Source organism: Onychostoma macrolepis, chromosome 04 (genome assembly GCF_012432095.1).
Source record: "Onychostoma macrolepis isolate SWU-2019 chromosome 04, ASM1243209v1, whole genome shotgun sequence".
Taxonomy (NCBI): Eukaryota; Metazoa; Chordata; class Actinopteri; order Cypriniformes; family Cyprinidae; genus Onychostoma; species Onychostoma macrolepis.
The window spans coordinates 19,535,208-19,560,069 of record NC_081158.1 but is presented as its reverse complement, the minus strand read 5'-3'; the positions used below and the strand labels follow the sequence as shown (position 1 = coordinate 19,560,069).

General features: G+C 37.8%; 1 protein-coding gene across 1 annotated transcript in view; it reads right to left on the bottom strand.

Annotated features, from left to right (window-relative positions):
- Window positions 1–2,934: 2,934 nt before the first annotated feature.
- Window positions 2,935–24,862, bottom strand: part of cpm (carboxypeptidase M) — a 46,573-nt gene continuing 24,645 nt past the window's right edge. The window contains exons 5-9 of the mRNA XM_058774081.1: window positions 15,208–15,395; window positions 13,606–13,776; window positions 13,370–13,522; window positions 8,632–8,790; window positions 2,935–3,781 (exon numbers count right to left, since the gene is read on the bottom strand). Coding sequence (XP_058630064.1) covers window positions 3,534–3,781; window positions 8,632–8,790; window positions 13,370–13,522; window positions 13,606–13,776; window positions 15,208–15,395 — 919 coding nt within the window. The 3' untranslated portion in view covers window positions 2,935–3,533. The remainder of the gene's footprint in view (window positions 3,782–8,631; window positions 8,791–13,369; window positions 13,523–13,605; window positions 13,777–15,207; window positions 15,396–24,862) is intronic.

Sequence of the window (24,862 nt, the reverse complement as noted above, 5' to 3'; positions counted from 1 at the left end):
TGCACGCATTAAACATATGCCAAAACAACAACAAGAAAAAGCAATGCCATGAGATCCAGCTTCTGTTCTTGTTTTGCAGTGTAAAGATGACTTTTGGTCATATTGATATATTTTTATTGGTAACTGTTTTTTTTCTTTTTTTTTTTTTTTTTTTCTTTTGGAAGTAATTGGTTAAATTTCAGTTGTTGATATAAAACAAAATACTTTTAATGCAAAATGGCATTATAACTGTAAAAAATGTACTTGTAATTCAATACAAGGGGTTCATTTCATTTAACTTCATTTCTGACCCTGCTTTGGAGTTACAATGATTACTCTGAGGGTAATATTCTCATGCTATATGCGATCATTTTTTCTTTTATCAAAGTTGCGCCGCTTGTTTCAAAGCGATTCGGGCACAAGTTACGCAGTATTGTTAGGTGTAGCTAATACACCACAAAAGCATGAGTACAGCACTTCCTTTGGATTTGTAAAGATACTCATTTGTAAATCTGTTTTTCAGGCAGTTTTCCACTGAAATTAAAGCGGACGTCCCAACCATTGAGACAGCTCAACCATCAAGCTTTTAAGTCCAGGTACAAGTCAATGCAGACACTTCTTACTCTTCTTTTAAAATGTAGCAAATTGGAGTGCTATTATGTGTGGGTCTTTTATATGAATGTGTTGTTTTGTGTTTGTTTTGTGTTTTGAAGATTTGTCAATGCAGATTGTTTCACCACTGTTTTCTCAGTATGTATGGCTTTATTTCAGGGATGTCCATATTTGTCCCTGGAGAGTGACTGTCTTGTAGAGCTTACCTCCAGCCCCAATTAAACGCACCTGAACCAGCTAATCAAGGTCTTGCTAGGCATGCTAGAAACTGCTAGGCAGGTGTGTTGAGGCAATTTGGAGCTCAGCTATGCAGAACAGTGGCCCTCCAGGACCGAGTTTGGACACCCTTGCTCTATGGATAATTGATTGTGTAAAGGAGGGGTGTCTGCCCGTTCCTGCTCCTGGAGGTTTGTAGGACCAATATAGTGGGAAAGCTAATGTCTTCTGTTATGTTAAGCAGCATAGCAAAGTAAAACAAACCTTAATGTTTTAATTGGTAAAATAAGTTTCACATAAAAACACCGGTGTTGTCCGCAGTGTTGTATTTGGTGGAGTGGGAGTGCGGTTAAATGCTGAGTTGTTTTTTTTTGGTTAGGCAGAATTTGTCCAGTCGTTAAGTGTGTTGTGTAGGGGAGTGACTCAGTCATTAGGTTTGTGCTCCTTTCTGATTGTCAAAGACTAAAATCTGTTCAAGTTGATGGAAACAGTCGTTAAGTGTGTTGAGGTCAGTCTTGCGGTGCGTTTCCACTACAGCGTCAAATCTGCGCTCAGTGCTGCTGGCAACGCTACAATGCCACTGCTTTGGGGCGTGTCAAATTTAGGGCAGTGCATGCCTCTAAAAACAATGTTTACACCCTGTTTGCGTTTCATCATCTTTTCACTGCGATTGGTTTTTGCCTGCCGTTTTTCGCTCTGAGTCGAGGAATGCCCAAACTCTTTGATGCTCTTGGCCGCTCTCAATGCTTTCTCTACGCTGCTTTAAATACCATAATGCATTGCGCAAGCTCAGCTTCCATAGGAATTAATTGAAAATGCTCGCTCCACTACACTCGCTACGTGCCAGTGGAAATGCACCGTTACAATGTTTCAGCTAGTCTTGTAGTGTGTCCCCAGCTTAAATTGCCGGACCCTAAATGCCTACCTATATTAATTTTCTTTTTTTATAAAGAGGGTCATGAGTAAATGAGTGTAATGTCCATATAGGCTATATATTACATGCTCTATAATAATAATAATAATAATAATAATAATTATTATTATTATTATTATATTGAAAGAGGTTGTCCAACTAGGAGTAATTTCTTCTTAAGTATATGATAGCATTGAGTGTGCTAAAGTAAATGAATTAATGATGTAATTGCAGTGATATAGGCCTAAGTTTTAATGATTTGTTACACAATTGCTAATGTAATTTTTCCACTTTGTAGGAGCTCTCCAGCGGTAAAAGAGAAGCAGTGTACAAAAGGAGCCCCGCATGGTACATTAGCGCATGTATGTGTCCATTTGTCTTGAATTGTTGATCTGCTGAACATGGCAGTTGAGTTGCGTTAGAAAGTAAAGTGTGGGTAATGTTTGGTTAAATGCAGTGTGCTGTGGCTGCTGCAATTATAAAAGCTGTGCAGCATAAAATATTTTTGAAAGCCTACCTACATGAATGTACTATATTTGTAGGCCTAACTGTAGTTTTAAATGTTTGTAATCTATTTTTTGTAAATATGTGAATATCCTGTTGGGAGCGGTGCAGTTTTTGATTTTATATAACTGTTGTATTAATGTAGTATTGCTCTCCAAATTTTCAGCTAAGGCATACCTGATATTGGGAAAAGAACAATATTTTTGCTTGTTTGGTGGTTTATAATATAAAAGATAAAATAGCATATAAAGACTGCTAATTGATTGTGGTATCTGTTTAAGATGCATAACAATAATATATATTTTTAAAATGTATTAATTCAATGTAGTTTTTTTGGGGGGGTTCATTTTATGATGACTGTTTATAAGAGTGTAAATTATGGAAAAGCACTGATTTGATGCAGAAATCAATACTAGAGTGTTGTGTATATTCCTCTGTTGTCTGGTAATAATAATTATAGGGTGGCTTTCAGAAGTTTTTACTTTGTAGACATTTTTGTGCAAATCAGCGGATGCTGAAAGGCTGTCATCCTGAAAACAGAAAATGCTTAAGCGTTTTTCCAAACCGCATGACTGCAGTGGCTCTAATAATAGCGTAACGAAATTGAAGAGATTAGTGTGTAATATTTATGTGGTGATATTGGATTTGTATAGAAAACAGAAGGCCACACAACGGCATGTTTTAAAGAACGCATACAGCATGTGACTTATGAAAAAGGAGACAGCAGATCCTGCGTTTGACATGTTTATTGAAGGCACTGTCAGTCTTTAATGTGAGACCGTGTGAGGTAGAAAGAGCACTGGGTTTCATTTGGCTTTTTTGTCACATGTTACACAGCTGCAATGAGACTGTCAATGTAGAAATGAGGTTAAGGTAATGAGCTTGACACAGTATCTGCAAATCTTTAAACGCTAACTCCAAACTGCTACAGTCAAGACTAGAAATGTTGTCCGCCAAGGACATTTTGTATATTTGTTCATACACAGGCTTCAACTTGTGTACTCTTCATTCATCAGTATAATAGTATCTTCTACTATTGAAAAGCATATTTCAAAAGAGACGGCATTAAGTTAAACAAGGCTAGTTTGAAAAAGTAAAGCAGTTGATGTTTTTGGTCAAGGATTTGTAACTTGGCACTAAAAAGTGAAATAATGACTACAGTGGGTTGCGGATATTGTTGACATGCTCCATGGGTGTTGACAGTTTTGATAATTGTAGATATGTTGTCACGATTTTGTACAAAAGGTAGGAAAATGTGCAATAAAAGCAAAAATAAGTTTGTCCTTAATGTTTAAGAGTCTTTGCTCCCTCAGGACAGCATCAGCAGTCTTTGGAGGAGGAATAAGGTAAGCGTAGTGAACACACTGGGCAGCAGGGTGGCACTGTCGCTCTCCTGGATTCCCAGATTCAAGGTGGTGCAGGACTGGGGTAGTTGCGTTGCTGTTGAGCTGTAGTCACTGTTTTGCAGGAGGAAGTTGTGTGTGAGTGCAGAGAATGTGTCTGGACCATATGGCACTTGAACTGTCTGGGTGAGAGTCTTGTGTCCGGGTATGTGACCTGGAGAGAGGAAGCAACATTGATGTAACTGAAGCCGTTATTCAATGTCTGTATAAAAAAAAAAAAAAAGTTTAAGTTGTGTATATAGGCACAATTCATCTATATTGCGTGAGTGATTTTTGTAAAAAGCAGACCAGTTACAGTTGTCTAAGATTGGCTGCAGCCCGTGTCCCCATGTGTTTTGTTTGTATGTATTAGGCAATGTTTATGATGTAGAGTGAATTTGTTGATATGATGTGCTGTACAGTGGTTCCTGTGTGTGACAGTTTTTGACTGCAAAAGTGTGTATTGTTTGTAGAATGTTTTAATTTGGAGTGCAGTTTAATTACAAGCATGCTCAGTTAGGTGTTTCTGGTGAGGCGTGTAAATTTTATGAAAATATGTAATTGAAGCAAAAAATGTAAGTTTGCATTCAATTACATATTTTCATACAAATTTACATAACTCAAACACCTATGCTCTTCACTCCAAACTGTAACAATATACAGCTAACAAACACTGCAAAATGTACATTTTGAAATAGTACAGTAAAAAAAAAAAATTATTCAACTAAACTTCTTGTGATCGTCCATTAGCTTTCACCACGTCAGGCCTTTGTTCAAAAAGTGTAGAGATGTCAATCAGAAGGAAAAACAAAGGTGCCTTCTGCCGTCACGTATGAAGTAAACTACCATTATGTTATAAGGCACTGCTTAATTCTCAACAACTACTAACTCTAAAACAATCTCTCTCTCTATGTGTGTGTGTGTGTGTGTGTGTGTATATATAAATAAATAAATTGGGAGACACATTCAAAATTTCAGTTAATGATTATGGGCTTAAAGTGCACCCTCTGAGCTTTCATTTTAGCATACTCTAAATCACAATTGGAGGAAAGGTTCAGGAATTACAGTTCTTTCATATTTATGTAATTGTTGCCGTCAACCCACATCATGCTGTCAAAGGAGCTCTATGCAGGTGAAAGACATCTGTTAGGCTTCAAAAACAAAAAATCCATCACACTTAACTTTAGGGAAATTTAGGGAATTTTAAGTTTTTTTTTATCTAGATCTAAACCTTGTTTCAATTTGCTTGGAATAAAATATGGTTTATGGTCAATATTATTAGCCTCCTTAAGAAATGATCTGTTTCATTAGTTACAGAACAAACCACTGTTGTCCAATGGCTTGCCTAACTAACCTAACTTGCCTAATTAACCATCTAAGCCTTTAAATTGCACTGGAAGCTGAAGATTAGCATCTTGCAAAACTACTACTAAAATATGTACTTTCGTAATGGCAAAGACCAAAAAAAAAAAGAAAAGTTTATACTTGAGAAAAACATTGATAAATGTGTATATGCTTCTCCAGCTTTGTCAGCATTAACAAAAGCATTTAAGTGTCAAGAACCACCGTGAGAAGTACTATCAAGACGTTTGAACGGATCCACAGAGTGGACAACAGAGGTTTCTAAAGTTTTCTAAATCTTTTGCTTCCTGCCACTGTCACTAGTTTTCTTTCCAAAGACCCAAGAACAACTGCCAAGACATATTGTGTTTACAAAGGCTGTGCTGAAAAATAAAAACAACACTCTGGAATTATTTGAATAATAATGAAATCTCTCATAGGGGCAAATAATGTATATAGATAGATAGATAGATATATATATATATATATATATATATAGATATAGATATAGATATAGATATAGATAGATAGATATATAGATATAGTCATGGCCAAAAATATCAGCACCCTAGCAATTCTGTCAGAAAATGCAACATTCATCTCAGAAAATTGTTACAATTGCAAATGTTTTGGTATTCACGTGCTTAGTGTTTTTGTTTGCACTGCAACAACAAAAAAAACAGAAGAAAAGTCAAACTTGATACAATTGCCAAGGTGCCAATTTTGTCCAGTCCATTTTTGAGTTCTGTGTGAAATTGTAAGAAATAATTGCTTTTCAAGCATGTGATGTTCCTGTAATTTCTATTTAAACACACTTGTGGCAAGTAACCGGTGTGGGCAATGTAGTGATCACACTTGCAACCAGTTAAAATGGAGAAAAGTTGATTCCCTGTGTGTTGTGTCACACTGAGCACGGAGAAAAGAAAGATGTGTAAAGAGTTATCTGGATTTGAGAGAAAAAGTCCATCTCCAGAGATCTCAATGTTCCTGTGTCCACTGTGCGCAATATCATCAAGAGGTTTACAGCCCATGGCACTGTAGCCATCCTCCCTGGACGTGAACGAAGTGCAAAATTGGTGACAACTCCTCCGTTGTAATTTTTCATTAATCACCAAATGCTGGATAAAGAACACCGATTAACTTCCAAACAAATTCAAGCTGATCTGCAGACACAGGGTACAATAGTGTCAGCTCGCACTATCCGTCACCATCTGAATGAAAAGGGACGCTATGGTAGGAGACCCAGGAGGACACCACTGCTGACACAAAAGGCATAAAGCAAGACTGGCGTTTGCCAAAAACGTATGTGACAAAACCACAATCCTTCTGGGAGAACGTACTATGGACAGATGAGACAAAAGTAGAGCTATTTGGTAAAGGACATCATGGCACTGTTTACAGAAAAAGAAATGAGGCCTTCAAAGAAAAGAACACAGTCCCTACAGTCAAACATGGTGGAGGTTCAAAGATGTTTTGGGGTTGCTTTGCTGCTTCCGGCACTGGATGCCTTGACTGTGTGAACGGTATCATGAAATCTGATGATTACCAAAGAATTTTGGGGCACAACGTAGTGTCAGAAAGCTGTGTTTCCACCAGAGGTCATGGGTCTTCCAGCAAGACAATGACCCGAAACACTTCAAAAAGCACTCAGAAATAGTTACAACCAAAGCACTGGAGAGTTCTGAAATAACCAGCAATGAGTCCAGATCTGAATCCCATAGAACACCTGTGGAGAGATCTCAACACAGCAGTTGGGAGAAGGCATCCTTCAAATCTGAATGACGTGGAGCAGTTTGTAAAAGAACAGTTGGTCCAAAATTCCAGTAGAGGGGTGTAAGAAAGTCATTCATAGTTACAGGAAGTGATTGATTTCATTTATTTTCTCCAAAGGGGGTGCTACCAAATATTAAGTTAAGGGTGCCAATAATTTTGTCCAGTGCATTTTTTTGGGTTCTGTGTGGAATTGTATCAGATTTGACTTTTCTACTGTGCCTATATTTTGGCCATGACTAATATTTTACTTTTTATATGATGTAATTTAAATGAATATAAATATATAAACGTAAATATTTTCAAAATATACAATGTATGCGTGTCTTTATATATACAGTACATAATATACACAGACACATATATACACAGTGCACATATACACATACAGTATCTCACAGAAGTGAGTACACCCCTCACATTTTTGTAAATATTTCATTATATCTTTTCATGTGACAACACTTATACAAGCTGTACACTCACTACTTTACATCGTAGCAAAGTGTAATTTCTTCAGTGTAAATTTGCTGTCCCCTCAAAATAACTCAACACAGCCATTAATGTCTAAACCGCTGGCCACAAAAGTGAGTACACCCCTAAGTGAAAATGTCCAAATTGGGCCCAAAGTGTCAATATTTTGTGTGGCCACCATTATTTCTTGTGCATCATCGTTAGAAGAGGCTTCCTTCTGGGACGACCATGCAGACCAATTTGATGCAGTGTGCGGCATATGGTCTGAGCTCTGACAGGCTGACCCCCCACCCCTTCAACCTCTGCAGCAATACTGGCAGCACTCATACGTCTATTTCCCAAACACAACCTCTGGATATGACGCTGAGCACGGGCACTCAACTTATTTGGTCGACCATGGTGAGGCCTGTTCTGAGTGGAACCTTTCCTGTTAAACCGCTGTATAGTCTTGGCCACCGTGCTGCAGCTCAGTTTCAGGGTCTTGGCAATCTTCTTATAGCCTACGCCATCTTTATGTAGAGCAACAATAATTTTTTTCAGATCCTCAGAGAGTTCTTTGCCATGAGGTGCCATGTTGAACTTCCAGTGTCCAGTATGAAGAGATTGAGAGCGATAACACCAAATTTAACACACCTGCGACCTAGTAACACTAACGAGTCACATGACACCGGGGAGAGAAAATGGCTAATTGGGCCCACTAACTCACTTTTGTGGCCAGCGGTTTAAACATTAATGGCTGTGTGTTGAGTTATTTTGAGGGGAAAACAAATGTAGACTGAAGTAGTGAGTGTACAGCTTGTGTAACAGTGTTGTCACATGAAGAGATCTAATAAAATAAAAAATTACAAAAATGTGAGGGGTGTACTCACTTCAGTGAGATACTGTATATACGCATACATATTTATATATTTTAGACCTACAAAAATCCACTACTTTTTCCAAAATGTGCACTTTTATGGATCCTTGTTTTTTTTCCCTTCCCAAAACCACAGCTAAGGCTCATATTTAAGGTATTGGTGACTTTTAACACTTAACACAATTGAGTTAATTACCTATATACTTTGATTACATTACTCAAACTAACATCAATAATAAACTAATGTGAAAGAATGCAGTGCATCCTTGTGCGGGTGAAATAACTGATGCTGCAAAGACGCTACACTGAAAGAAATCCTGAAATTAATACAATCTGCTTAAACATACATTTCTCCCCAATGAACCATATTTCCTGGACTGAGGAATGTGAAAACAGCCCACTTACACAAGGTGCTCAGAGAAGACGGCCAACACTTATGGTTCAACTATGCCAAGTACTAATTGCTCTTTTCCTAAATATACAGTCGTTTTGTGATACTGTTGTTGAACAAGACAGAGTAAATCACACTGTTGAAACTGATGACTCCTTAACACTTTGAGCAGTTATGAAATTCCCTACAAGGCAGCCTGATCTTACTTTGATGGTGTAGTTTCCGGGCAGCAGCAGTCTGTAGTATTCCCCATTACGATCCGTCCTGAAGGGACAAAGGTTTCTTCTCCCCTCTACCTCCACTAAGGCGTTTTGGACAGGCTTCCCGTATGAGTCCATCACTACTCCTTTCACCCCTGTGCAAAAATATATTTTTTATATATATATATATATATATATATATATATATATATATATATATACACATATATATACATACACACACACACATACAGTGGGGCAAAAAGTATTTAGTCAGCCACCAATTGTGCAAGTTCTCCCACTTAAAAAGATGAGAGAGGCCTGTAATTTTCATCATAGGTATACCTCAACTATGAGAGACAAAATGAGAAAAAAATCCAGAAAATCACATTGTAGGATTTTAAAGAATTAATTGGTAAATTCCTCGGTAAAATAAGTATTTGGTCACCTACAAACAAGCAAGATTTCTGGCTCTCACAGACCTGTAACAACTTCTTTAAGAGGCTCCTCTGTCCTCCACTCGTTACCTGTATTAATGGCATCTGTTTGAACTCGTTATCAGTATAAAAGACACCTGTCCACAACCTCAAACAGTCCAACTCCAAACTCCACCATGGCCAAGACCAAAGAGCTGTCAAAGAACACCAGAAACAAAATTGTAGACCTGCACCAGGTTGGGAAGACTGAATCTGCAATAGGTAAGCAGCTTGGTGTGAAGAAATCAACTGTGGGAGCAATTATTAGAAAATGGAAGACATACAAGACCACTGATAATCTCCTCGATCTGGGGCTCCACGCAAGATCTCACCCGTGGGGTCAAAATGATCACAAGAACTGTGAGCAAAATCCCAGAACCACACGGGGACCTAGTGAATGACCTGCAGAGAGCTGGGACCAAAGTAACAAAGGCCTCAAATCCTGCAGTGCCAGACGTGTCCCCCTGCTTAAGCCAGTACTTGTCCGGCCCGTCTGAAGTTTGCTAGAGAGCATTTGGATGATCCAGAAGAGGATTGAGAGAATGTCATATGGTCAGATGAAACCAAAATAGAACTTTTTGGTAAAAACTCAACTTGTCGTGTTTGGAGGAGAAAGAATGCTGGGTTGCATCCAAAGAACACCATACCTACTGTGAAGCATGGGGGTGGAAACATCATGCTTTGGGGCTGTTTTTCTGCAAAGGGACCAGGAGGACTGATCCGTGTAAACGAAAGAATGAATGGGGCCATGTATCGTGAGATTTTGAGTGAAAACCTCCTTCCATCAGCAAGGGCATTGAAGATGAAACGTGGCTGGGTCTTTCAGCATGACAATGATCCCAAACACACCGCCCGGGCAAGGAGTGACTTTGTAAGAAGCATTTCAAGGTCCTGGAGTGGCCTAGCCAGTCTCCAGATCTCAACCCCATCGAAAATCTTTGGAGGGAGTTGAAAGTATTTTGGCCCTAACCTTATGGGTCAAAATACCAGCAACAGTGTGTGAAAACCTTGTGAAGACTTACAGAAAACGTTTGACCTCTGTCATTGCCAACAAAGGGTATATAAAGTATTGAGATTAAATTTTGTTATTGACCAAATACTTATTTTCCACCATAATTTGCAAATAAATGCTTTAAAAATCCTACAATGTGATTTTCTGGATTTTTTTTTTTTTCCTCATTTTGTCTCTCATAGTTGAGGTATACCTATGATGAAAATTACAGGCCTCTCTCATCTTTTTAAGTGGGAGAACTTGCACAATTGGTGGATGACTAAATACTTTTCTGCCCCACTCTGTGTGTGTGTCTGTGTGTGTGTGTGTGTGTGTATGTGTGTGTGTATATGTATGTATATATATATATATATATATATATATATATATATATACATATACACACACACATATACAGGGCTGGGAAGGTTACTTTTAAGATGTATTTCACTACAGATTACAAAATACATGCTTTAAAAAGTAATCAGTAATGTATTTCGTTAGATTAGTTACTAAACCAGAGTAATCTAAATACTTTATAATACTTTGAAATACTTAAGCTATATAACACAAAGGAATAATGTCTTGTTTAAAAAATGCAAATAGAAAACCCAAAAACAAGATTTTCCACAGCATTTCTATGAACAACAACAAAAAAAATGTTATGTCATTTAAATCTACCAATCAATATAAATTCAATTTGAATATAATGAATGGGATTCCGTGCTTTTTCATGCTGCATTCCAAGCTTTAAAACGAATCCAAACACACGAAACATATCATAAAATTAGCCAAAACAACTGGCACAGCTCTCCAAGTTATACAATATATTTGTTTAATGAATGGAACAAACTTTAAGTGATTACTTAGCAATCGCTTTTCCATAGAGAGGATTATGGAGTCAAAATTGACAGGGCTCGTTTCCCAATGCAACTACGGTCGCAAGTAATGTCGTTATAGTTCAATGTAATTTAACAACCACAGTTCGCTAACGATGCTCTTGGGAAACATACCCCAGATCTATCCAGTTTAATGTGAACTATTCACACTGGTTTCAAAATAAATGTTTCATTTAAAAGATTGACTCAAAAGAGTCATTGTGCACGAATCGAATCATGAACTCACATTACCACGCCAAAGTTTATCCATTCTAGAACATTTCGAATTAATAAAAGACATACAAAGCTATCGTTTGACTTTATAAACTTATTTCATGCATGATTCGTATGGATCTGTTAACTGAATGCAAAGTGCGACATCTAGGAGAATTTATAATTTTTCTTCCGAGGAGAATCAGTTGCCTTATTGGTTAAAATCCCCAAACCGTTTACATATTAAATTGAAGAAAAGAAAACATACAAATCTTTCACTTCACTTTTCATAAAGGTACTTTTCCTCATATTTGGGGTGACCTCTTTTCTCTAAGCAGCCACCTAATATCACAACATGACAGCGATCAGAGGGAACGTGTTTATCAAATGGAAATTATGTTTTCTTAATTTCCTATGTTTTACATACAGCTGCATGACCTCCATCCATTAAGGAGGTGTTACGCCAGCAAGTCACTGTCTTACGTACACGTCAATGACTTTTTAAAAGGTGCACAGCCCATCTTAAAAGTGGTCAACCGCAACTTGACTAAACAATTTAGTGATCTCTGTCAGGTATTACGACACACTAGCTGCTCCAGTTAAATTTTTTTTGCCCCGTTGTTTAAAAGGTGTGGTGACGCGTGTATTGGTTTCCGATTCCGCTGTTTGCTTGCGGATGGATTACAGAGACTGTCGTGTCAACTCTGGGTGTGGACGGTGCTTTTGTTCCTGTGACTCAGCTGTGGGATTGTCCCGTCGCTAAAGGTCAGGGATGGTATGGTGTCTGTTTGTACAATTTAATTGTGACTGTAACAGGATATGCTTGTTGTGCCACAATAATCCATCCGCCCTAATCTTTTTATCCACCTTATTTTGCAATGTGGAAGTAAACTGTTTTCTGTAAATGGACCTGACTTCCGATTCGTTAGCTGCTATAGGGAAATAAGAATAATGAGAAGAATATCAAAGTGCAGTAAACTATGCGCTACAAACCAGTGTTTTACAATTAAGACAAAACATTCCAATAAATATGGTTAAAAAATAAAAATAATAAAAATACCGCTTTGCAGTTTCAAGCAGCATAACGAGCTGTTTTGTAAAGCTAAAAACAACTAGAGGCGAATGACACCAGAAGCCTTTTACAGACAAAAAAAAAAAAAAAAAAGTGGATAATTGAGTGTAGGCTCAAATGATAATCAAGTGACATGCGCTTTTTTTGAATTTATTTATTTTAAACATGTTTGCTCAATTTGTTCGGTCACTCATAGGGCCCTATGATTTATGCAATACAGACAACACACAGATTCCAGCCTTTATGGCATCTACACTAACATAGTGTTATATAGTATATATTTATATAATGTATAATTTGGATAATCAAATCAAGAGATAGACTACTGTACTTCATAAAACCACTGCTACTTAAATGCAAAATCTGCATAGCCATATGTGAATGAGCACTATGGTTGTGTGCACCTTAGACAATGGTGTTTTTTGCACCTGCCGTCTCGCTATATGACATGCTACCCGTAAACATCTCCACAGATGCTCTGACAGTTCTCTTCATCAGAATTTTACAATTTCATTTTATACAACTATCAGCATTTCATGAACACGCAGAAACTCAAAAGGTCTTAATTTAAATAAACTCTTACATAAGTACATTGAACAATAATTAGCACAAGTAATAATAATACTAATAATACTAATAATAATAAACAACAATAACAACGGATCTTTTTTTTTTTGGTCACTTTATTTTAAAGGTGCAATTCTCACAATTAAAAAAAATAAACATTAACTATGACTTTTGCCTCAACATCTTAATTGGCTGCGTATTAATAGTAAGGTACTTGTTAATTTGAGGTATTGAGATATAGAATATGCTCATGCAGAATTATGTGCTTTATAAGTACTAATAAGCAGCCAATATGTTGTTAATAGTCATGCTAATAAGCAACTAGTTACGGTCCTAACTAGTCCCTATACTAAAGTGTTACCTGTAACATTTGTGCAGAAATACGTTTATTTCATTGTTCGTTTCATTTCATTACATCACATCAATTCGATTGTTAATGTTCTATGCCTTCATTTCTGTGTATATATTGTAATACTCTAAATATAATTAGAAAATGTCACAGGTACAGCCGTGTACAGCCATGTTTTGTCTGCCTACCTAGGTGTACTTGCTGCATGTAAGCCAGTAGTGCGGGTTTGTTGGCCGCCCATAGGTCGGGAAGGTGTGCCTCTGGAGGATACTTGCAGCAAGAAATTTCCAGTGTGAGCTCTAAACATTGCGCCCACACATAGTTATAGTCTTGCATTCCCCCTAAGAGAACAATACATGAGTATGTAACTGTTAATTGATACTGTCATGAACAATTATTAAACTGATGCTTGCAACCCTTTTACCTGGTAGAGGATACCAGTAATATCCGTTAGTGATGCCGTGGGTGAAGCCCTGCGAGTCGTAACAGCTGTTTCCGTTGTGCATCTCACTGTGGCTGTAAGAGTAGGTCTTTGCCAGGTGGACAAACACGTCGTCGTCGGGGGAGATGCTGAGGCCTCCTTGCAGCTCGCTTCCTGAAACAAAGTCAATCACATTACAGTTTTACATCGTTGGACTCAAAAGAACTTCAACAGAATCTCTGTTCATCATCAAGACAGTTGTTTAAACTTATGCATTTTGTAAATAACTTCATTACTTTGAACTCTATATTTGTCTATAATTACATGTTACTACAGACAACCATTTGTCTTGCTTCTCACAATGATATTTTTAATAATGATAAAAAAATAATAAAAATAAAAACAACACTGGTCTGCCTGCCCCACAGATTGTTACTGTAAGTTAATTACCATAAATGCATGAAGCTTTTAAAACCTCACAATATTGATTCATGCCTTCAACCCTGTGAAGCCTAGCATATGAAGAGGCACAAATAATAACATTGTAATAATAAATCAATCAATAAAATACATGACGTAAGAGTTTATATCAAAAAGGTTCACAATTTACAAAATCAATTTCAAAACTGTTGGCCTGTGCTTGCTGACAACAAATTCATATTCCATGCATCAGCCTTTTATTAAAATCACACACACACCATACAGATCTTATGCTCCAGAGAAACAAGAGTGTAATCATCTTTAGAATCCTGTTTTGGTGGTAGCTCTATGGTATCGCTGTTAAAGATACAGTAGAATTTCTTAATGTGCACTTCACAATATCATGAGCATTGTAATGTTCAAAGCAGATGTCATAAGTGTCTCACTACGACCTTACATTCATGATCTAGAAATATAAACAGAACAGAACAAGTGCAGTGCTGAAAAGGGGCAGAACTACATAAGGTCTATTATACAACAAAGCTCAAATGGAAGGAAAAATCTAAATTAAAAAAAAAAAAAATTAAATTTAGGAGGCCCAAACTAAGCAAACATATAGAATTTGGTGCAATTGATGATATTTATGGCCAAAAATAAGATGAACTATACAAGACATCCACAGTTTTAGTAATGTACATACAAATAATGTAATGCAAATGCAGTACAGAGGTAAGTAAACAAACATTCCTCAAAAGCATACCGTATCGGTCAATGTTTTACAATTTTCTAAAAATGTACGGATGATCAAGTAAGCCTAAGTTCCTATGTGTTGATCTTGAAATATTACTAACATTAATAACAATATTCTTACATTCTTAAAACTTCTTACATTTACTTGATAAAAATCACTAACATTTCACAGCAAAAACACGTACCACCACCTGGAGGAGAGGGGGTGCTTTTATAGTAATTTAGAAGTTTACTTGCTGAAAAACTATAAAGCAAACAAGAATAAACTACATTGTGTGTACAACATTTCCCTACAATTCTCATGCTATTGAAAATTTAGAGGACTTACAGTTTTCATTTCAAATGATAAAGTAAGCTTTATACAGTTAACATTAATCTAACATGAATCTCTATCAATTAAAAAAAAAAAAAAAAAAAGATTCATTAGCGACTGACCTCCATTGCTGTTGTCGTAGGGATAGCTGGCCACCACTGCTCCTCCGTGGAGATTGGCCGAGAGGACAAAACTTTCCTTCTTCAGCCAGTCCATCACAGCCCTGACCTCCTTCTCCCTTTGCTGATCTGTATTACTCTCAAACACATCCGGAAAATTGCGATTCAGGTCCACTCCGTTCTTATTATACCTGTGGGGGAAATTAGTTACATGTTCAATGAATAATTGTGACTATTACCTTCATTACGGCTCATACCTGTAAAACCGGTATTTTAGCATTACACACAGAAGTTACACTTCACCTATATTTTTCCTGATTATTTTACTCGGCTCTGTGTATATAGTGCCGTGAAAAGGTTTCTGCCCCCTTTCCTGTTTTTAATTTTTGCATGCGTCACTTAAAAGATTCAAAAATCAAACAAATTTTAATATTACACAATGAAATCATTTAAAAAGCGCATTTTGTATTTACTTGTATTATCTTTAAGGGAAAAAGCTGCCCAATCCTGCCTGGCCTTACGTGAAAGAATAATTGGCCCCTTCTGCATAAAGAGCAACACATTATGCCGCGATCTAAAGAAATTCAGGAACAGATGAGAAACAAAATAGTTGAAATGTATCAGTCTGGAAAGGGTTATAAAGCCATTTCTAAGGCTTTGAGACTCCAGAAAACCATGATCAGAGCCATCATCCACAAAAGGAGAAAACTTGGAACAGTGGTGAACCTCCCCAGGCCTACCAAAATTACTCCAAGAGCGCAACGACAACTTGTCTAGGAGGTCATAAAAGAACCCAGAGCAACATCTAAAGAACTGCAGGCCTCACTTTCCTTAATTAAGGTCAGTGTTCATGATTCAACAATAAGAAACAGACTGGGCAAAAACGGCCCAGTCGAACAAAGGACTGTGAGAAACCAGATTTTTTGGTCTAATGAACCTCAGCATCATACAGGTGCTGGTCATATAATTAGAATATCAAAAAGTTGATTTATTTCACTAATTCCATTCAAAAGTGAAACTTGTATATTATATTCATTCATTACACACAGACTGATATATTTCAAATGTTTATTTCTTTTAATTTTGATGATTAGAGCTTACAGCTCATGAAAGTCAAAAATCAGTATCTCAAAATATTAGAATATTTACATTTGAATGAGTCTGAACAAATGACCATCCCTACAGTATAAATTCTGGGTATCTCTAGTTCTTTGAAACCACAATAATGGGGAAGACTGCTGACTTGGCAATGATCCAGAAGACGAACATTGACACCCTCCACAAAGAGGGTAAGTCACAGAAGGTCATTACTGAAAGGTGTGGCTGTTTACAGAGTGCTGTATCAAAGCATATTAAATGCAAAGTTGACTGGAAGGAAGAATTTGGGTAGGAAAAGGTGCACAAGCAACAGGGATGACCGCAAGCTTGAGAATACAGTCAAGCAAAGCCGATTCAAACACTTGGGAGAGCTTCACAAGCAGTGAACTGAAGCTGGAGTCAGTGCATCAAGAGTCACCACGCTCAGACGTCTTCAGGAAAAGGGCTACCAAGCCACTTCTGAACAAGAGACAACGTCAGAAGCATCTTACCTGGGCTGTGGAGAAAAAGAACTGGACTGTTGCTCAGTGGTCCAAAGTCCTCTTTTCAGATGAAAGTAAATTTTCCATTTCATTTGGAAATCAAGGTCCCAGAGTCTAAAGGAAGAGTGGAGAGGCACAGAATCCATGTTGTTTGAAGTCCAGTGTGAAGTTTCCACAGTCAGTGATGATTTGGGCTGTCATGTCATCTGCTGGTGCTGGTCCACTGTGTTTTCTGATGTCCACAGTCAACACAGCCATCTACCAGGAAATTTTAGAGCACTCCATGCTTCCTTCTGTTGACAAGCTTTATGGAGATGCTGATTTCATTTTCCAGCAGGACTTGGCACCTGTCCACACTGCCAAAGGTACCAAAAGCTGGTTCAATGACCATAGTGTTACTGTGCTTGATTGGCCAGCAAACTCGCCTGACCTGAACCCCATAGAGAATCTGTGGGGTATTGTCAAGAGGAAGATGAGAGACACCAGACCCAACAATGCAGATGAGCTGAAGGCCACTATCAGAGCAACCTGGGCTCTCATAACACCTGAACAGTGCCACAGACCGATCGACTCCATGCCACGCCGCATTGCTGCTGTAATTTAGGCAAAAGGAGCCCCAACTAAGTATTGAGTGCTGTACATGCTCATACTTTTCATTTTCATACTTTTCAGTTGGCCAGGATTTCTAAAAATCCTTTCTTTGTATTGGTCTTAAGTAATATTCTAATATTTTGAGATACTGATTTTTGACTTTCATGAGCTGTAAGCTCTAATCATCAAAATTAAAAGAAATAAACATTTGAAATATATCAGTATGTGTGTAATGAATGAATATAATATACAAGTTTCACTTTTTGAGTGGAATTAGTGAAATAAATAAACTTTTTGATGATATTCTAATTATATGACCAGCACCTGTATATGGAGGAAACCAGGCACTGCTCATCACCTGCACAGCACCATCCCATCAGTAAAGTGTGGTGGTAGCAGCATCATGCTGTGGACTCAGAGTGGAAGGGGAGCTCAATGCAGAAAAATATAGAGATGGCCTTAATGAAAACCTAGTCCAGAGCATTGAGAACCTCAGACTGGGCAGAAGGTTTACCTTCAAACAGGACAAAGAACCTAAGCACACAGCAAGAGTGGCTAATGGACAACTCTGTGAATGTCCTTGGGTGGCCGGACCCGAGACTCGAACCTGTGACCTTTGGGTCCGACTCTCTATCCATTAGGCCACAACTGCCCCCTAATGTGACTAATGTGTCTTATCACCCATCTCAGACTTCCATGTTCAGCAAAATCTAACAAAAACTCAAACTCTTTAAACGGTTACCTCACAGATCTTCAGACAATTTCAATGCTGAATTGAGAGTAAAATGTGTTACACTGACTGAATGGAAATTTGCAAAACATTTCGTAACTGAACATGCAAGGGATGGGGGATGTGTTCAGCTTTGTGAATGACAGTAATTCAATTGATTGAAGTGGCCTGCTCATTAAAAACCAATTCTAATCTACAGTCATCATCAACAGAACAAAACACAGTGTCAGCTTAGGATACCACAACCCCAAAACAGTCAGAAGTGTGTTTTTCACTAGCATTTCCCCCCCTTCTCTTAGGCCCTCACTATAGGCTATTTTTAAAGTAATAACTTATTACCCAAAAACACTGTTTAATGATATTGACTCTCCCCATTGCGTACACGTTTCCTTCAAACATTCGCAACCTTAACATGATTCTTTTGTGGATTTGATCAGCACACCTGACTCAGTGCTGCCTGAATCTGTGCTGACACCAAAATCTTAAAGGATGAAGAACATCAAAAAGCTAACTAGCAAACTAACAGGCCGGTGACAGCCATTCGCATTAGCTCGCGCTGACAGGTCTAAATTTGTGCGGGTGGATTAGTGTGTTCGCCGTGATGCCGTCGGGTGGAGCGATCCTTCTTAATCCTGAACGCGGAGCGCCCGCTCTACACTATACAGAAGTGCTTCCCTCAGGGATTCCTATCTGCTTACTGTTGCAACGTTCTGAAGTGCTTTTAAAAACGGCCTCTCTTGGTCACAAATGCAGCAGAGCTATACCAGCATGTCAGGATGCAGGCACGTGTGCTAAAATATCAATATTGCTATATAAAAAAAAAAAAATGTTTTTGTATTTGATCGTTTTATTTTATTCTAATATGCTGATTTGGTATTCAAACAATTATCAACATAAACCGGTTGAATTTTGATGATTTAAGTGTAAATAAAAAAAAACTAATATCTTTGGAAAGGAGGAAAAAAATAATTACATTGTACTACATGGGGACCACTGTGTTTCACACAATGTAATAGTCTAATGCAACTCAGAAGCTAATGACAACGGAGAAAAACAAACAAACAGGTTTACATGTTTTGGTACAGAGGTTTTGAGGTTCAATAATCAAGTCTCCTTGGGTGGTCGACGTCAAAACCAACCCAGGCACAATAAACAGGATGTGTGCGCTCGCCACATTTAGCTGGCGTTCGAACACAGCTGTTTCTTCCTGCTTTCACAATACAATAAAAAAAATAAAAAGTCTTTAAAAATTGGCCTGTACTCTCATCTTCAATGGCTGTTGAAGTTTAATGGCAGAGATGAGCTTGCTTATGCCAAGCTCTTCAGCTTGTTTGAAAGCTTTTTGAAAACTGATTAAGCACCTCATAAATCCACTCAGATTCTATCGTGTCTCTGGCTCGGTTTGGACTTAGGTTGTTTTCTTTCGCTGATTGCCGGCCTCATCCAGACACCTGATTCCTCTCTTAAGACCCTCGAATCTAAATCACGGCAGACGCTTAAGCTGATCGATGTAGCGTGAAACAGATTTGGTCGTAAAAATGGTTGATTAACAGCTTTCGCCTCTATAAACTATTTGTCTAAAAGAGCTCTTGAGGTTTCCATTAGTGGTGAGCTGTTAGTTTGATGGGGCAGAACGGATCGCTCCGGGCTTCATCTTGTCTGACGCTTTTTTCTGCCATTTCTCTTATTCGAGCTTTGGATTTTGTTAGGGTATAGCTGATCCTGGGTCAGCCTAAAAAGACTCACTACTCCATCTCAGATATATAGAGTGATACTGGGAGGTAAACTTGGTGGGGTTTACGTTCTTCCAACCGCTGTTTATATGTAATGACAGCTTGGAGTTGATTTATCAGGATGACTTCTATATCAGTGCAACTTTACACACACGCGGAGTAAGATTTCTTAGCATGCACACATGCAGCCATAAAATCTTTGTCAGCCTGCACTCAAGGTCTGTCAGCATAATTTGGAGGAGTATCAGGGCTGTCACGGGGCATCTGGATGTGTGAGAGCCATTCATCTCTGAGTGAAAGGCATTTAATAGTGTTTATGTTGTGCTTTGTGGCTGTGGAGTGATTAGTGCAGAATGGAAATTTCTGGCATGTTTCACTCATCCTTAAAGGAATAGCTTACCAAGAATTCTGTCATTGTTTATCGAATCTCATGTTATTTCAAATCTTCAGTGGAACCAACTCATGCAGAATGGCCAATCTGCTTTTTGCTGTACAATAAGTGAAGCAAATGGGAACATGGGCTGTCAAATTCCAAATATGACAAAAAGACATATCAATACAATCATATGTACAACTCATGAGGACTTTCAAATAATTTATTGATATTTACGTGTGCACTAAAAAAAATACAAGTTTGTCATCCAAAAATACATATACATAATGCATTACATTACATGCTTTAGATTTCCAAGATGATAATTTTATGCAATTTGTATGCAGTGTGATGAGGTTTGAAATGTCAATTCTACAATAATAAATCACTATTATTAGTAGGTTTTCAAATAGTGCAGGACACTGTATATTTTGCGTAGGATTCAGTAAGTATTAAACCACTATCCCGTTACAAACAGAGCCAGGTTTTCCCTATCATTCCGCCCCACCCTTCCCCATCTGCCATTCTTTAAAGCCAGAGGTTGACATGTCGCTCTAACAAAAACAATTGTTCACAGCACCGCAGAGCCACGCTGTTTATACTGTTTGGGAATTCGACCTATAATAATTGCATAATTATCCCTGTACATTAAAATGAGGCAGAAAAATGTGTGTTGCCCTTTAAAGGACATCACTCTCTTATGTGTACGGTGTGTGTGAAATGTTAAAGATGGAATCAAGATGTAGCGGCCACGTTCCGCTGCAGACTCTCGAACTCGGCCTGAGGAAAAATTCCTGCAGTCCAGCTGTGCTTTCGGCATCAAATTATAGTACTTTCTCTGAAACCTCAGAAGAGTTTGATTTGCGCCAATGACAAACTGACCGTTCGTGTTCGCTTCTTTCCGCAGTGAGAAAGAGGAATGCCAGACCAAAACATCTGTGAATCTTTTGATCGCCCTAAACATCTAAAACCTCAAAAGTTGTCTTTTCTTAAATCGGCAGGTCAAATTATTGCCATATTGGACATAAATCTGACAACACAGTGGATTTCATTAGCTACCAAATATAGTCACAGTACAACACTGTCTGAAAATAGACCGTTTCCCAAATGAATTTATCAGAATGTCCATTTCCTGTCAATTAGTCCTTTGAGAACAACATTTCCTCTCAATCTAAAGGATGAGATGATTTTGCTAATTATGGTCTGTAACTCATATCTGCAAAGAACTAATGTATCCAAGCAATCCAATGCATTAGATGCCAAGGATGATTATTGTGGCTGGCCATAAATGAATATGTAATAGGAAACAAAGCATCCCTGTTTTCAGTTTTCAACATTGATAAAGAAGTGGTTCTTGACAGATTGGCACATTAGATTAATTTCTGAAGAACTGGAGTAATGGCTTTGCAACCGCAGGAATAAATCTTACTGACTCAAGTACTCGCATGCATGTTTCAGTATGTTTCAAGCCATTTACTTGGCACTCAGAATGTGTACTTTTGTCTTAGATGTAGTGAGTCACTGCTTCCTTTGAAAAGTATGTATATGGGCTATTCTACAGAACTGGTGCAAACTGCTGTCCCACAACCAAAAAAACATTTAAAAAGCATTTACTGTAATTAAATAGTACGTTTATTAAGATCCTTCAATTATCTATTGAAACCCACAATAATATTTAAAATAAGTAAAAAAAATAAAAAATTATATACAGTAGTCAACATTTGAAGTGGATCAAAACCTTTCAAAGTTGTTCTAACACCAAAATGCAATCTTGAATTAGGACAACTTTAATGAACTTTTTTGATCCACTTCAAATGCTGACTACTGTATTGGGTACTTTTAATTGGGAGGTGGCTGTCCCGAACCCTAACCCCTAAATTCCAACTTATGAAAATGATATTGAAAATGTTTGTATTTTTTTCCTCCATTGTTTTTAAAAGCATCTTTTTGATTCTTTTAAAAAGAGAAGTTCAAAAATATATTTTTGTAATTTATGAAACTATGTAAAAAAAAAAAAAAAAATCCAGCATTTTTCATGTCACTACTGAAACGGTGTATGTTTTAGTCCACTGACCGAGACAGATTTTAACCACACCCCTAAATTTATGATCAGGAAATATTGCCTGATATGATAATGCCTGTGAAGTAATATATTAGCGTAGCACACGATCTTATACATCTAGTTCTGTAGCATCTGCGCTATGTTGCTAAAACTATCTTTTGGATCTAATGTAATTATTTCCCACATCCAAGTTCCAGGTTATAACATGCAAAAGTCTGAACATTAATCCCTTAAGTTGACAAGTAGTGAAACCTACCCAAAATAAAAAGGCTTGAACATCAAAAAAAAAAAAAAAAAAAAAAAAAAAAAATTCACATTTAAGTGGCTCCTCTTTTGGTGAAAGTTTTCAGACAGCTTTCAAAATGGCCGCCAGACAGTGTGCACACATGGAGACCCATATCTCAGCGTGCAATGATCTGATTGACTTGAAATTATTGGAGGTATATAGTAACAAACATATCAATTGGTTAAGACATCAAGTAGGACAATAAATTTTCTCTTTTTAGAATCTGATCTCAAAAATGGAAGTGAGCTTAATAGGTACGTTTACCCTATACATTTTTCTTCAGACTTGGTGCACAGACAAATCAATGGTATGGGTTTACGAGAAATACATGATGAAGAGGTGCTACAGTAGAGAAGGAAAAAGTCTTACGCAAGATGTGAGTTCTTACACAAGGAGTATGATTTAAATGCACTTTGTGTTTCTCGATCTGGCCAACGCCTTTGGATAAGTTCCTCAATTCTTTCCTGAGGACAACTTTGAGCTCTTTAAAAGTTCCTACAATAATTTCAAACTCCATTACATACAAGATTTGCAATTTTGCCTTCAACAGCTTGGAGGGGAACAACTACAGTTTGGTCAGTGGTTATAAGTGATATAAGTCTTTATGGATGATAAAACACTTATGACAACAGTCCCCTGCACCAAAAGACTTCTAGAAAAGCTTCAAAGCATAGGTGAGGATGAAACTCAAGCCCAGTAAATGTATAAGCATTGTTAATGTCACATAAAAGACTTCATAGTGATGGAATTACCTGTATCAACTGTTTCAGAAAAGCCAGTGAAAGGTTTGGGTAGATGGTATGATGCAAGCTCAAAGAGACTGGACAGATTGAACAACTACAAAAAAAAAATGCACAAATCATATCAATAAGACTCCCAAGACTCGTGTGTCCTTTAACAGAGTACAAGATTCACCTCAGCAAAGTGGAAAAGCTGGAGAAGGGTGATAAGCGCACAAGTCAAACAGTGGCTCAGACTTCCACAGTGCTGTGGGACTGTACGGGAATGGCAAACTGGAACTACCCATTACAAATCTGATGGAAGAATTCAAAATGTACTAAAGCAAGAGTGGTTATGACCCTCACTGACTGAAGATTGCCATCGCTATTCGAATAGCAGCTACTCGGGTGGCAGCAGGAAAAAAAGTGGAATCCAATTGAAGTCGTGCACGATAAAAGGTCAGCTCTTCATTTCAGGGATTTGGTTGTTCAAGTCCAACAAGGGAGAGCAGGCTTTGGGCTCATCCCAAAATCTAAAATCAATGGTATAAGGCAACTTCAAGGCAGAAGAGACAGCTCGTGGTGGAGGAGAGGAGGAGAGGAGGACCCTGGCCAAGCAGGGTCAAGGGACTAACTGGTTGAACCTAGAAAAGAGAGAACTCAGCTGGTGTGATATCTGGGAAATGGAGGGAACTCAGCTGAACTAAACTTAACTTTCTCATCAGAGCCACCTATGATCTCCAAAAACGGGTATTTCTCCCAGATATTGTGATTACAAAACTTCAGCTAAGCTGGCATATTTCGAGGAGCTTACAGTACAATGGGAGGATGGAGTAGAGGAAGCATTTGGAAATGTTTCAAGTACAGCTTGAAGTATAAAATAACTGAAGCTGTGCAAAATGGCTGATCATTTTTACAAATATCTGACCTGGTTTGGTACAAAAAAAAAAAAATAATAATAATTTAAAAAAAAATTATAATAAATAATAAATAATAATAATAATAATAATAATAATAATAATAATAATAATAGATAAACTTTATGAACTAATCTTGAGAAACAATTTCAAATCTGAAACTGCATTTCATGACCTCTTTAAGTAACCAGATTCAGAACTGGAATCAAAGCGAATCAAAGTTTCCCATCCGTTTCTCACTTGAAAAGTCATAGGTTGAGCTCCGCTGGATCAAATTGAGAGACAGTAACAGCGACTGACGGGCTGTGTTGTTTGTTTCAGTTGGTTGACAGCGGTGGTACATGCAGGGATGCCAAACCCCACAGGAAGCTCGTACCGAAAGCCACGGCAATAAGAGCGAACCACAGCACGTAAAAATACCATCGTCATCATCGTCAATGTGCACAGCTGCGTGGCTGCTGTTGTAGCATGCCTGCTCGCTTTCGCTCTTGCTCAATATCCTTCTCTCTGAGCTTGCCCACCATATCATCAAATCCAGATTAGATCTGTTTCCAATTGCGCCCCATCTGAGCAGGAGCGCTTATGTGGTCTCAGGCTCCAGGAGCGGGACGGTTTGTATTCAAGGATGTGGCTTCTACGGTATTAGATGAGGTCTGGTGTGTCTCCA